Source organism: Peromyscus maniculatus, chromosome 11 (assembly GCF_049852395.1).
Source record: "Peromyscus maniculatus bairdii isolate BWxNUB_F1_BW_parent chromosome 11, HU_Pman_BW_mat_3.1, whole genome shotgun sequence".
Taxonomy (NCBI): Eukaryota; Metazoa; Chordata; class Mammalia; order Rodentia; family Cricetidae; genus Peromyscus; species Peromyscus maniculatus.
The window spans coordinates 70194695-70210443 of record NC_134862.1 but is presented as its reverse complement, the minus strand read 5'-3'; the positions used below and the strand labels follow the sequence as shown (position 1 = coordinate 70210443).

Below are 15749 nucleotides of genomic sequence, written 5' to 3'. Positions count from 1 at the left end.
ATGCATTAATCTGTATACCAAAGTGCAGGTCATGTCATAATTACATGGGGTTTCCAAAAGCATTCATTATTTTATATTAAAGACTCCTGACTCTTTTCAGATTGGTTGAGCTCAAGATAACTGATATATTATTTTACCGCTACTATTTGCCTGCAAATGTTTGCAACCTTTCTTTCAGGGGCACTTCATTGTGTCCAGGGATGTCAGTTACTTTACATGTTGCTGTAACAGAGTAGCTGACAAGAAGAAGCTTAAGAGAAGAAGGGTTTACTTTGGCTGACAGTTGAGGGGTGTAACCCATCATGTTGAGGACGGCCTGGTGGCCAGAGTGGCTCTCAGCTGTGGCAGCAGGGACATGAAGCAGCTGGCCACACTGCTCTGCAGTCAGGGAGCGAAGAGTGGATACTGATGCTCAACTTACTTTATCCACTTTTTCTTTTTATTCAATCCCAGACCCTCATCCATGGAATGGTACACCCACATTCAGGCTGGTACCACCCCCTTAGCTGGACCTCACTGAGAATACCTTCATAGACACACTCAGAGATATGTCTTCTAGGTGATTCTAAGGATTGGTTGTCACTGATTTGAAAAATCTGAAATCAACAATACTTTAAAATCATGTCAGTACTCCAAAAGTTTTGCAATTTGGAACATTTCAGATATCAGATTTTCAGATTAAAGATGTTTATTCTTGTTGATATATTTCTTTCTCTTTTTTCTTTTTTTGTTTTGTTTTGTTTTGTCTTTTGAGACAGTGTTTCTCTGTGTAATAGCCTTGGCTATTATGGAACTCGCATGAATCTTCAAAGTTCTTATTAATAAAATCAAACCCGAGGCCAGTTATTGGGGTCAATGCTGGTAGATCAGAGAGACAGAACAAGCCACAGCTAACCTCACCTGGCCAACTTCTCAGCTGGTCTTGTTTCCTCAGACTGGAAGCCTCTGTGTCCTCATCCCAATGGCTCTCAGCTGAACTGCTGCTGGAAAGCCTGAAGCTAGTAGTTCCAAAGTGTTTTGAGCATAAAATAACCTTGTATTTTTTTAAGCTTCAGAATCACTCTCGTTTTGTATTGAAATGGGGATGATTTGAAAGAAAAACAAATTTAGCTTACCTGCCATTACCTCAGCCCTCCCCCCACCATGGTCATTTAGAAAAAAATAATGGAACTTGGCAGTTTTTTTAAATCTTACTCACTGTATTAGTCTACCCAGGCTGCCATAACAAAATATTGTTGACTCAGTAATTCAGACAAAAGAAATGCATTTTCTCCCAGTTCTGGAGATTAGAATCCAAGATCAAGGTTATAGCCCAGTAACTGTTGGTGACTTTTGGTGACTATAACTTGTCCTTGACCTGCTTCTACATGTGCTTAGTGAGTCAGAGTCACGGTGAGCTTAGCAGTCTACCTTAAGAGAGGCATTCTCTTAACCGTTTCTGTCGCTTCCTAGTTGGTGGTTGGTGTAGTGGAGATGCCATTTCCAGTGTTGAACGGTATGATCCACAGACCAATGAGTGGCGAATGGTAGCTTCAATGAGTAAAAGGCGATGTGGCGTTGGAGTCAGTGTTCTTGATGACCTGTTATATGCAGTAGGCGGCCATGATGGATCTTCATATCTCAATAGTGTTGAAAGGTAAGGTTAATTTGAAAAAAATCCCTATTGTCCCTATGATTTTGTTTGAGATGTCAATTAAGGAACAAATGTAACTTACTATTTTAGTATTACATCTGTGAGACTAATTAACAGTCTAGACTCCTTTGAATGATACACAAGACCTTTGTGATCTGATCTCTACCAGTTTTTCTGGTCTCTTCCCATGGGACACCATTCTCTAAGCATGCTACTGCAGACACAACAAAGAGCTACAGCTCTGGTCAAACTGGCTTCCCGCCTTCTTCTGTTCCTGCCTGTATGTGTGCATACGTACATTCTTCTCCCCTGAAACACCTTTGACCCTTTAAGGCTTATAAGATTTGAAATGTTACTTCCCACACAAAGCCTTCTCTGACTACGGATGAGTTACTCATTCCTTTGCTCTTTCATGAGTATTTTAAGCATGCTTGTGCATTTCATACTGTTCAGTTGTTGAGGTACCTGGCACATTGGAACTCTATAGTGAGTGATTTTTTTTTTAAGTTTCTTATTGCCACATATTGTCTTTCATTAAGTTGTGTTGACCTCCAATGGTTTGTCACAGCTCCATAGCATATCTGTAGAAACTGGTATAGCCAGTTCTGGATATTGGTTCTAGATATGGCATAGCTAAAAAACAAAAACAGAAGGCTTGGCTCTGTAGATTGTGGGGGGAGAGATGACAGAGAGAATGACGCTTAGACATGAATCAGTGGGCTAAAGAAATCAAAGTACAGATGCTAAATGTCTGTAGCTCAACAGTGAGATCAGTACATACCAAACGTATAAAATGTAACTAAGGTGGTACACAAAGGCAAACATGAGTGATACGTCACATGCATTGGAAAGTAAGAAAAGTGAAAGCAACAGGTGGCCCACTTATGTAATCCTAGCACTTGGGAGGCAAAGCAGGAGAGGATCACAAGTTTGAGGCCATTCTGAGCTACATAGTGCGACCCTGTGTCAAAGAGAAAAAAGAAAGAAAAAGCAAATCATGTTTTTGAATCAAGAAGTTATGAAGAGCAACAAAATCCAGCAAAACAAAAAGAAAAATAAAACAATGAGAAAGAAAGGGAAAGTAATGAAAACTTAAAAAGTAAAAATGGATATTGTGGTGATATGTTATGTTCCCCAATATGTTGTGCACCCTAATAAACTTATCTGGGGTCAGAGGACAGAACAGCCACTAGATAGACATAGAGGCCAGAAAATGGTGGCATACACGCCTTTAATCCTATCACTTGGGAGGCAGAGATCCATCCGGATTCCTGTGAGTTCAAAGCCACACTGGGAACAGCCAGGCATGGTGACTCACGCCTTTAATCAGGAAGTGATGGCAGAAAGCAGAAAGGTACATAAGGCGTGAGGATGAGGAACAAGGTTAAGCTTTTAGGCTTTTGAGTAGCAGTTCAGCTGAGATCCATTTGGATGAGGACTCAGAGTCTTCCAGTCTGAGGAAACAGGATCGGCTGAGGAATTGGCGAGGTGAGGCTATGGCTTGTTCTGCTTCTCTGATCTTCCAACATTCACTCCAATAACTGGCCTTGGGTTTGTTTTAATAAGACCAATTAAGATTCATGCTACAGGATATAGCTATCCAGGGAGCAACTTAGCATTCTTTTTTTTTTTTTTTTTTTTTTTTTTTTTTGTTTGTTTGTTTTTTTTTTTTTGGTTTTTGGTTTTTGGTTGTTGTTTGTTTTTCAGTGGTTAAGAGTCTTGTGCATGCTAGATAAGCACTCTACTATTGAGCTACGTGCTCAGCCTGGTAATTCCTGTTTCTAATTATCAGAGTATCAGAAACAACTTAAGAATAAAGAAATAAGAATATGATTAAGGGACTGGAAGGATGTCTCAGTGGTTAAGAACACTGTTGCCCTTCTAAAGGAACTGAGTTCAGTTTCCTACACCCAAGTTGAGCAGCTCACAACCATCTAACTCCAGGCTCAGGAGCTCCAGCACCCTCTTTTGGCCTCTGTGTGTACTGCATTCATAGGCATTTATACAAAGATACACATATACATACATATAAATAAAAATAAATCATTTTTAAAAAAATAAGATTAAACAATGCATCACACATTATAATATAACAAAATAGTTCAAAGGAAAAACCTGGAATTATATTAACACAAAAAGAGATCTCAAAAATACATTCAAGAAGAAAACTGCACAGTGTGTGGTATTATTTAAATGAATGCATATGTGGATAACATTTTATTGCAAAGACTTAAAGGATGTATGCCAAATCCAAATGGGAAGAGACTAGAATTGAAATGGAATTCTGTAGCATTCTGATTTTTTTAAAGAAAAAATGTATTCAAAATAAGTGTTAAAAATAAATTTTAAAATGTAACTTAGGTTAGGGGTGTAGGTCTGTAGCAGAACAGTTACTAGCATGTGGCCCCCAGTTCAATCCCCAGCACTGCTCAGTTTGGTTTTCATATGCTTCATTGTTAATCTATTTGAGGGAAAGAACAGCCCTTAAATAGAAATATATGCTTATATGTTCCAAATACTGTAATGGATTTTTCTTCAGGCCATCAGCTCACAAAAAATGACATGGAGACCTATTATTACTTATGAAAGCTCAGCCTGTAGCTTAGGCTTGCCCCACTAGCTCTAACAACTTAAATTAACCCATTTATATTAATCTATGTCTTGCCTCATGGCTTTTTACCTCTCTTCCATCTTGCATCTCCTGTTTCCTCTCTGTGTCCTCTGGTATCTCTCTCATGCCTAGATTCATATCTCTCTCTCTCCCTCTCCCTCTCCCTCCTCTTTCTGCCTAGCTATTAGACATTTAATTCTTTATTAAACCAATGAGAAGGTGCCTTGTCAAAGACACATCTTCACAGTGTACAGAAAGATTATTCCACAACAGATTACCATAAACACAGCCAAGCTCCAGCACATAATTCAAACTTTTAGTGTGTTCTCTGCAGATACGACCCCAAAACAAACCAGTGGAGCAGTGACGTGGCCCCTACAAGCACGTGCAGGACAAGCGTTGGCGTGGCAGTACTTGGAGGCTTTCTTTATGCTGTGGGCGGACAGGATGGTGTCTCTTGCCTCAATATTGTTGAGAGGTGGTTTATTTTAATCAAAATAATTTCAATTGTTTTAATGGACATAATAGTGTGCGTGCATCTGTGTCTGTGTGTGTCTGTATATGTGTAGTCCAGAAGATGACTTTGGAGGATTGGTTCTCTCCTTCTACTGTTTTATAGTCCCTTGGATCTATTCTTTAATTGATAAAAAATATATTTGTGGTAAACATGATATATTTAAATATTTAAACCATGTAGAATGGCTAAGTCAAACTAATTAACTGATGTATTACCTTACATACTTTGGGGGTTTGGTGAGAACAGTTAAAATCTATACTCAACAATTTCAACAGTAACTACTCACCATGTTGTACTTTGGATTTCTTGAACTTATTCTTTGCCCAGCATCTCTCCGATCCTGCCAACCCCTCACTGCAGGAAGAGTCCATTCTACTCTTTGTTCTATAAACTAGACTAATTTTAGATTCTGTCTTCAAGATCATATGGTATTTTTTTTCATGTGTCTGATTTATTTCACTTAACAAAATGTTCCCGATGTTCTTCCCATTGTCACAAATGACAAAATCTGGTGTGTGTGTGTGTGTGTGTGTGTGTGTGTGTGTGTGTGTGTGTGTGCGCGCGTGCGTGCGTGCGTGCTATGGTAAATGTTTTTTAAGCTATGGTAAATCTCCATATCCATTATATCTCTTGTGGTTTCAGACCTGTGGAAATGACTGGGTTAATAGGAATATGTTTTTTCTCCTTGCAGGTATGATCCAAAGGAGAACAAGTGGACTCGGGTGGCTTCTATGAGTACTAGAAGACTTGGAGTTGCTGTGGCTGTGTTGGGAGGGTTCTTATATGCTGTAGGTGGCTCTGATGGAACATCTCCACTCAACACAGGTCAGTCCCTCCCTAAGGCAGTCTGAGTCCCAAAAGCAGCACGTTTTCCTGGGAAGAATCCGTGTGTACTGGCTGGTGGTGTGTGCCAATTTGACACAAGCTAGAGTCATCAGAGAGGAAGGAGCCTCAGATAAGGAAAGGCCACCATGAGATCCAGCTATAAGGCATTTTCTCAATTAGTGATCAGTGGGGAGGAAAAACATACTTTCTAAATAGAGTGATTTCTCTTTCTCCCATAATCACAGCCTGCCCTCAATAAAAAAATTCTTTTAATACAAGAATAAATAAAACCTTAGAACTACAAGCTTCTTTGCCTTTTCAGTATAGAGATAGTGAGTGTTTTCATCTAAGGATATATCAGAGGCACACCCATGAGATTCATTGTTATGTATCTTTAGTGGCTGGAAAGACACTAGCATGCTAAAGCATGCCTGTAATCCCAGTACTTGGGAGGCAGGAACAGGAGGATCATGAGTTTGAGGCTAGCCTGGGCTGTATAATGAGTTCTAGGCCTGTACCACAGAGCAAGACCCCATCTTAAAAAAGCAAAACATGAATAAATAAGTAATTAAATATATAATATGAGGAGTACAAGAATACAGAAGCTGTTCAATTATGACAATAAAATTTTAGTACTAAACTGTTCTTGTAAATCACAATCTAGTTCCACCCCATTGGAAGGTAAAGAGAGCGCATTAATTAGTTATATAGCCCAAACTAGAACTTAACACATGTCCTTTCCTCTGAAGATGACTGCAAGAAACTGGTTCCCGATCAGGTTATTTACTGAAAATAAATGTCATTGCCATTTTAGTGGCTGTGAAGGGAGCAGATGAGTGGTCATTTTCTGGTCTTTTCTTTTCACCGCAGTGGAGCGCTACAATCCTCAGGAAAACAGATGGCACACCATAGCCCCTATGGGGACCCGAAGGAAACACCTAGGTTGTGCAGTGTACCAGGACATGATCTATGCTGTGGGAGGGAGAGATGACACCACAGAGCTCAGCAGTGCTGAGAGGTACAACCCCAGAACCAACCAGTGGTCTCCCGTGGTGGCCATGACGTCCCGCAGGAGTGGAGTAAGTGCCGCTGCTGAGAGCTTGGAGCTTGAAAACAAGCACTGGTGGGGGGTGGGGGTGCAGAAGGAATGCTCTGAACTGTGAGCTACACTAGGACACTGAGGAGGTGATGTCCTGATCTCCACGTGCTTAATTTCAGTTGTCTCAGCTGTCGGGATGCTTTTAGACAAAACAAGAGGAGAAAACCCAAAACCAAAAAGCTTGTATTTCTTTTGATTGCTTTTCACTGCAGTAGCTAAATATTTTCCATCCATTCATATATTTAATTGTGTAGTTGTTTTTTATTGTTTGTTTGTGTTCTATCAGCTGCTTTTCTAGAAGGTATCTTTCCTATATATATATCATCTACTCCTCTATTTAACTTCTGTATATTAGCACTAATTATTCCTATGTAATATTTCTAGCTATTTTTTCCAAGTAGACTTTACATATGAATACAAATACTTAGGTAAAACGTATCTGGCCCAAAGCTGGTTTGGGCCTGTCCCATCTACAGTGGAGGCCAGATCTGGCTGAGTGTTGTGCTCTCAACCATGAATGAATGGCCTGCCACTAAAAGATGTCCAAGGTGGACCATAAAATCCACCCTTCTGGGAATGTTTGTCTCAGAGAAACCTAACCCACTAGCCACTAATGATGGCAGGAGTCCATCAACATAGGACACTTACTCAACAGGAAGGAGAAGTGAATAGTCCCTAAGAACTCCGTAATCTGAGGATAAAAAGCAGCAAATTCTGTTTGCGAAAGTCAAGGGGCTTCACTGAAAAGCACCAGCAAGTGAAAGACTCACATATCTATGGCTCTTATTACTGAAAACTTAACAGATTTTTAGTTATATTTCTGTTAGTCTCACTACTCCGTCTTGATTATATTTTCATTCAGTTAGAAGGCAGAAATGTCTACAAAATTCTCCTTATGGAGCTCTCAGTCTGGTGAAGGAAACTGAAATGTTTACAGTAGAGATGTGCTGTGGTAGTGGTGTATGTGATAAAGGACATGGGAGAATGGGCTTAATTCACGTGAGTTATTAAAGCCTGTGTACTACTGCAGAGATGAACAGTTAATCCAGCATTACTAGAGCATCGAGTACAGTAGGGGAGAGGGAAGTGTAGGAGGGGAGGCCAAACGTGGTGGCCTATAACTGATTTCTGAAAGGCCTGAGTGACATTATGGGCCTTAAACCTGTCATTGGGTAGAAGGGAGGCTAAGAAGTTTCTGAACAGGAGTGACATGTTTATATTTGTATTTTTAAGAATATCTTAGTAGCAGTTTAGAAAGTGGGTTAGAATGAGCAAACCAGAAATGGGAGCAGTGTGGAGATTCTTGTTCATATCATATGGTTTTCTAAATTTTACAAATACAGGTTCTGATTCTTGTGTACATCTTGTAATTAGATAAGTAATTTAATGGTTTCCATAATTTCACAGGCTACTGCTACTTTGTCTTTCTGAATTCATGGAAACTATAAAATGAAACCGTAAGAGATTTGAGCAGTCGGTCTAGAGAAGGTCTAAAATTTCCCGGTCCTTGTCTCAGTTCTCCAGCAGCCATGGTGCTTTCTCTTCCAGGTTGGTCTGGCGGTGGTCAATGGACAGCTCATGGCAGTAGGAGGTTTTGATGGCACAACATACTTGAAGACCATTGAAGTTTTTGATCCAGATGCCAATACGTGGAGGTAATCTTTAGACTGTTGCGAGTCTTTTCATTACTGACTTGAAATCATGAGCTTGAGAAAGATCATGACCACTAAAGCTGGGATGGCCAGTGTACTGAAGTCCTCGTGTGGTTTCCTGAAGGGGGCTGCGGTAACCTTCCATGTCCAGTGATTACAGGTGTGGGTTACCATTCCTGGTACATATCCTAAGTCAATTTTATCTCATTGCTGAATGAGGAGCTAGGTTTTATTTGTTTTTGTTTTGGTTTTGTGTGTGTGTGTGTGTGTTTACCCTGAAAGTCTTCAACTTTGAAGATGATCTTGTTCACAAATCACAAACTAAATGCTGATATGATACTATATAGACAAGGAATAAAAACAAAGAATTGATGGACTGGAGAGAAAGAACAGTTGGTAAAGTGCTTACTATGTAAGCATGGGGACCTTGTTTAATCCACAGAACCCACAGAAAAAGCCAGACATGGTGGCATGCATCTGTAATAGCAGAGTTGGGGAGGCAGAGACAAGGCCGGTGCCTGGACTCCCTGACCAGTCAGCCAAGCCTACTTGATGAGTTCCAGGTCACCGAGAGACCCGGTCTCAAAAAACAAACAAGATGATGTCTTCTGCAGAATGACATCTAAGGTGACCTCTGGTCTCCAGCCATACCAGCACCTATACACGGTATATACAGATACACAACAAGAAATGGAAGGAAGGACGGAGGGAAAAGGGAACAGAGACATTGTGCAGCTTGGCTGGGTGGCTCTACCTATACTCCCAGCCCTTTGGAAGCTAAGGCAGGAGGATTGCCATGGGTTTGAAGCCACCAGGCTGGAGTAAGAACAGCTCAAAAATAAAAATAATTGAGGCTGGTACAGTGGTACATACCTATAATACCAGCACCTCCACAGCCATAAGCCTAGGAAGATCCTAACAAGAGCCTATCTCAGAAAATAAAACATTAATTACTAATTGAGAAAGCTTTAGGCAAAGAGAAGATGTATCTGGGAAAATAAATAGCCAGACATAAAATTAAACACAAAAATGTAGAACATAAGGTTTGCGTGTTAGAAGCCGGTCTGCGTGTCTTAGTGCAAAAAAGGTGAGCAGATAGCCACATTCCCCTGAGAGCTTTTCAGTCATGCGCTGAATTAATTCTGCTACTTGACTCTGTTCAATTTGCTTCTAATCTTTGGAAGAGTTACGTAAAGCTGAAAATGTGGTGAGTGATGTCTTCATTTAGAAGGAGCAAAGCTTTTACCAGGTGGAAAATAAGCGTTGGTTTCTATCTTTGCAGGTTATACGGAGGGATGAATTACCGTCGGCTAGGAGGTGGTGTAGGAGTTATTAAAATGACACATTGTGAATCCCATATATGGTGAACACAGAAAAAAGTCTTGCATATGCTCCTTTATATTTGGAAGAGCCTTGACTTTGAAGCTTTGTACAGCTCGAGAAAACATTAGAACAAAATTTATTCTTTGCTGGTGCCTCAACATGCAGAACTACAAGTCTAACGACGGAGCTCACCTGCAGACGCCTCCTTTGCACAATACCTTCCCACTCTCTGCAGAAGAGGGTTTATTCTGGCTTTAATTTATCATGGAGTTTTGATGGGGATTTTTGTTTTTGTTTCATTGGCTTGGGTCATTTGGGGGGTTTGTTGTTTTTTCTTTTCTTTCTTTTTTTTTTTTTTTACTTATCCTTCCTATCATTAAAAAAAGAAAAAGAAAAAAGGAGAAAAAAATTCCAAGCTGCAAAATTTCCTTTACTTCCTAGGTTTTTATTTGATTTTGAAAATACTGATAAGGGCAGAAGGGCTACATATGATCTGGTTGTTACTCCTGTTAGACACTATCCATCTACAAAGATTGCCAATGATAAAGATAGATGTGCAAAGTATATCTGCTAGTTACCATTCTTGCACTATTAGAACACTCCAAAATGTAAAGGGGACTGGAAATGGTCCAGTAAGAGCGTGTACTGCTTTTCAGAGGATCCAAGTTCAGTTCCCAGCACTCACATCTGGCAGCTTACAACTGTGTAACTCCAGCTAGGTCAGTGGTTCTCAAACTCCCTAATGCTGCAACCCTTTAATACAGTTCCTCATGTTATGGTGACCCCCCAACTATAACATTATTTTCATTTGCTACTACATAACTGTAATTTTTGCTCCTGTTTTGAATCGTAATGTAAATATCTGATATGCAACCCCTGTGAAAAGGTTGTTTGACCCTCCTCCCCAGGGTCATGACCCACAGGTTGAGAACAGCTGAGCTCGGGGCTCCCGGACTCTCTTCTGGCCTCTGCAGGTACCTGCGCTCCTGTGCATTCACACACACACATATACCCCACAAGTATGAGAAATTCAAAATAAAATTTCTTTTAAATGTAAAAGAAAAAACAAGAAAACATCTCACTAAATAGGACAGGTCAGAAGGAATATGAAATCCCCAAAAGCAGAACAAGCTATAATTTTCATTCACCAGTGGACGTTTACATCTATCTAACTGAACTTGCTTTCCACTCCATTTCCCTTTTGTCCTCTAATATTTTCGTCGAGTTTCTGCCACATGTACCTAGGTCTCTGCTCAGTGCCTCTTCTAAAAACAGTGCAAGTCTCATTCCTCATCTTGAGAACTCCAATAAATCAAGTGCAACTTTGTAAGGGTTTTTGCTCGCGGGTGTTACCCACCTGCAACTCTTTCCTGTCTCCTCATTGCCACCAGGGGCCACCAAGGAAAAATGACCTCTCTCCAGCAGTGGATTCTGCTGTTCAGTTTACACTGGATGTTCCGGCCTGGTAAATCTGAGCTGACCTTTAGTAACACGCTCCAAAGGAATGATGTCTTCAGTTCGTGTTAGCAGTACATGTGAAGGATGTCAAGGCAGCTGAAGCATCCAGTCAGAGCTGGGGCTTTAGGCTAATATTTCACTCTTTCATCTCATAAGGCCACTGTTACCACGTCTCTTAAGTTGCACTTTCTGATGAAAGGTTAAAATTTTTAAGGAAATAAATGAAAGTTTTAGTGCCTAAGGTCTTCCCCTCCATTATAGTTATAGACTGATTTTTCTTTCAGTGTGTTTTGCAGGAAAACCTTTGAATGAGACTTTAACCACAACCAAAAGGAATAACCTTTACCTTCTTCCTCTCCCCTACAACAAAATGTTTGGCAACTTTTGTGTTTACATTTAAACATCATTTGCACCTTTTTCAAGGAAAAAATAAGTATTTGGTAAACAATTGTTTACATGTATCATTTATGCTTTTTTCTAGCATGTATAACTTTTTAAAATAAAGGTAGTATTTACCATAAAGTTTTTTAAATTTTTTGTGTTTTTAACTTTTTTACTGTGTGTGTGTGTGTGTGTGTATAAGGGGTGGGGTGGAGCAAGTCACAACACCAGAGGACAGTTTGCAGGAGTCAGTCCTCCTTCCATCACGTGGGTTCCAGGAATCAAACGCAGTTCATCAGGCTTGGCAGCAAGTGTCTTTACCTGCTGAGCCATTGCTCCAGTCCTGATTACCTGATTACTGCCATTTGGTACTTCTAACTTTACTGTTTATTTGGATTTTTTTATGTTTGTATCTTACATTACTTTTATATGTTACAATATAATATGTTTTATATATATATGTGTGTATGTGTGTGTGTGTACACTTATATTACAAGTGCTTCATCCTGATACAATTAAGACTTCCCATTTTGTATTTTATATTACCCAATCTATAAATATATTTTCTGGTGTGTAAGAGTCCTACAGTTTTGGACTGAAAGGGCTAATCCTCTAGTCCAAACCCATTTAATACCCTTACCTAAGTCTGAATACCAAGGAAGTCTGCCTGTATATTTAATGATGGAATTGGTGTTTGATATTTTGCCAAAGCCCTATTCTGTCTGTTTTTATGCCACATTACCACCAGAGTTATCTGAAACATAGCCTACAATAATACAATAAGACTGATAACAGTTTGAATCAGAAATGTCTCTCAAAGGCCTATTTCAAAGCAAAAGGATGTCTCTGAGTGTGGGGACACATGCCCAAAGTGATTTAGATGAGTGGAAGTTTGGGGTTCACTAAGCCAGAACAGTCGCTACCTTCAGAAAGCTCTCACATTCAAAATGGGTTTGATTAAATGGTTCTCAAAGTATCAGCTTCAGGCCCCAGGATTCTTTCAAAGCATCCATGAGCCAAAGCAATGTCCTTAGACTACGTGTTTGGCTTTTCACTGTGACAAAAGCAGCGAGAGACAAAACTGCTGGTGCCTTAACACTAATGACAAAACTAACATAGTTTGGTGGCGGCACCAAACTGTGACCAAGAATTCCCTACCATCAACAGACACGAGTTTTGGTTGGTTGGTTGGTTGGTTGGTTGGTTGGGTGTTTTTGTTTTGGCTTTTGGTTATTACTGTTTATTGAGACCAATCTTGCTATGTAGTCCAGGCCTGAAATTTGTGGGCCACACTCGGCTTTGAATAAGGGTAGTCAAGATTTGAACCTAGGTCCTCAAGCTACACCAGCACTGAGAAAGCAGGAGGAAATGCCTGGCGTTCAAGGCCAACCTAGGTTCTATAGTGAGACTCAAAAAATCCAAAAGAGATGTTGAACAAACACTGCTCCTAGGACTGAATGAGCTCAGTTGGTAGAGTACTTTCCATGCATGCACAAATTCCTGGGTTCAGGCCCCAACACCATGGAAACCAGGCATGGTAATGTACTCCTAAAGTCTCAGCACCCACCTGAGAGGAAAAGGCAGCAGCTCAAATTCACAGGAGGCCCGATATCTAAGTAAATAAATAAAAATTTAAAGCCCAGCAGTTAAGAGCACTGGCTGCTCTTCCAGAGGTCCTAAGTTCAATCCCGAACAACCACATATTGGCTCACAACCATCTGTAATAGGATCTGATGCCCTCTTCTGGAGTGCAGGCATACAGACAGACAGAACACTCCTACATAAAATACATAAATATTTTTTAAAAAGCTCCAAAAGTGAAACAAAATCTTATGCTCATAAAGTGAAATGAGATTAAGACATAACACAGGCAAGGTTCTTAGGTTGCTTCAACTCAGCTCTCATCTATACAATAGAAGACTTGATTAATATATATTTACCCTACAAGTATTTATTAAGAACTCTAAATATGAAAGCTAAGCATGATCGTTTCTTCCTGTTAATGGAGCTCACAGGTGATGTTCCCTCCTGTGATCCTAGACACAATTCTGAAAGTTTGTGCCCTGTATGCTAAACTAACATAACACTTCCACTGCTGAGACACTAGTCAAAAGATGGCATTAATATTTTTAAAGTATATAATTCAACCCTGCTGTAGGATTAAAAACCAAAATATATTAGTGGCTTCAGACCATTTGTTCTCTTCATTTTTCAGAAGGTTTTGATGGCAAGTTCTCTACAGCAAAATGACATTAGAAATAGGGCTTGGACCCACCTCTACTGAATGTACCTCCCCATGGGAGGTCTTACCGTCTTGTGAGAGAGAACGGGAGGTGGGTTGGGAGGGGGAGCTAGAAGGGCAGGAGGAGGGAAGAGGAGGATCTTTGATTGGTATGTAAAATGAATAAAAAAATTTTTCTTAATTAAAAAAAAAAGAAATGTGTTGATCTTAGTGCCTGTGTCTATCAGTGTTCTGTTTGGAATGTCTTCTCCAGTGCCAATGCATTCAAGGCTATCCCCACTTCCCTCTTCTTTCAGGTTCAGTGTGTCTGGTTTTATGTCGAGGTCTTTGATCCATTTGGAGTTTTGTGCAGGATGATAATTATGGATCTATTTGTGTTCTTCTACATGTAGCCATCCAGTTTGACCAGCACCATTTGTTGAAGATGCTGTCTTTTTTCCAGTGTGTATTTCTGGCTTCTTTATCAAAATCAGGTGTCCATAGGTGTGGGGATTTATGTCTGGGTCCCCAATTCAATTCCATTAATCAATGTCTGTTTGGGGGCCAATACCATGCTGTTATTATTACTGTATAGTACAACTTGAAATTGGGGATGGTGATGCCTCCTGCAGTTCTTTTATTAATCCGATTGTTTTAGCTATCCCAGGCTTTTTGTGTTCCCATATTTTCTTAGTTAGGGTTTCTATTGCTGTGAAGAGAAACCATGACCATGGCAATTGGCAATTCTCATAAAGGAAAATATTTAATTGGGGCTGGCTTACAGTTTCAGATGTTTAGTCCATTATTGTAATGGTGGGAAGCATGGTGGCATACAGGCAGACATGGTGTTGGAGAGGTAGCTGAGAGTTCTGCATATTGATCCACAGGCAGGAGGAGAAGTGCCACAATGGCCAGGCATGAGCTTCTGAGACCTCAAAGCCCACCCCCACCCTAGTGACACACTTCCTCCAACAAAGCCACATCTAACCCAACAAGGTCATACTTCTTTTTTTTTTTTTTTTTTGGTTTTTCGAGACAGGGTTTCTCTGTGTAGCTTTGCGCCTTTCCTGGAACTCACTTGGTAGCCCAGGCTGGCCTCGAACTCACAGAAATCCGCCTGGCTCTGCCTCCCGAGTGCTGGGATTAAATGCGTGTGCCACCACCGCCCGGCTAAAGGTCATACTTCTTAATAGTGCCACTACCTATAGACCTATAGGGGCCATTTTTATTCAAACCACCCATATATGAAGCTGAAAATTGTTCTTCTAGGGTCCGTAAAGAGTTGTGTTGAATTTTTGATGGAAATTGCATTGAATCTGTAGATTGCTTTTGGGAGGATAGCCATTTTTACTATGTTAATCCTATCAATACACGAGCATGGAAGATCTTTCCATCTTCTGATATCTTCTTCAGTTTCTTTTTTTAAAACTTGAGGTTTTTGTCATACAGGTCTTTCACTTGCTTGGTTAGAGTTACCCCAGGATATTTTATACTATTTGAGACAATTGTAAAAGGTGTTGTTTCCTACCATGCAGTACACAGCCACCACTCTCTCCTAAGAACCAGAGGGCAAGAGAACTAAGGAACAAGAGACATCCACCCAACAAAGAGAAGAACAGGTATCTCAAATTATAATCTTCCCAAACCCAGATGCCTAGATATCATCAAAAACCATAATCACTAACAGCCAGGACAATATGTCTCCACTAAAGCCCAGCAACCCTACCACAGTAGGCCCTGAGAACTGCAACACAGCTGATATACAAGACTTTTTAAAGACCTTAAAATAGCCTTTATGAATATGATAGAGGTCCTTAAAGAGGAAATGAATAAATCCCTTAAAGAAATCTATGAAAACACAAATAGTGGAAGGAAATTAATAAAACAGTTCAAGATCTAAAAGTGGAAATCAAATCAATAATAATAATTTAAAAACTGAGGGAAATCTGGAAATGAAAAATTGAGGAATTTAAACAGAAACCTCAGAGGCAAGCCTCGCCATCAGAATAAATAACCTAAATCAAAAACA

General features: G+C 40.0%; 1 protein-coding gene across 1 annotated transcript in view; it reads left to right on the top strand.

Moving 5' to 3' along the window:
- The window catches only part of Klhl20 (kelch like family member 20), a 43317-nt gene extending 31677 nt beyond the window's left edge, over positions 1 to 11640 (top strand). Inside the window, exons 7-12 of the mRNA XM_006979592.4 lie at positions 1453 to 1636; positions 4579 to 4722; positions 5453 to 5586; positions 6457 to 6665; positions 8234 to 8340; positions 9620 to 11640. Of these exons, the coding sequence (XP_006979654.1) occupies positions 1453 to 1636; positions 4579 to 4722; positions 5453 to 5586; positions 6457 to 6665; positions 8234 to 8340; positions 9620 to 9704 (863 nt within the window). The 3' untranslated portion in view covers positions 9705 to 11640. The remainder of the gene's footprint in view (positions 1 to 1452; positions 1637 to 4578; positions 4723 to 5452; positions 5587 to 6456; positions 6666 to 8233; positions 8341 to 9619) is intronic.
- The last annotated feature ends 4109 nt before the right edge of the window (positions 11641 to 15749 follow it).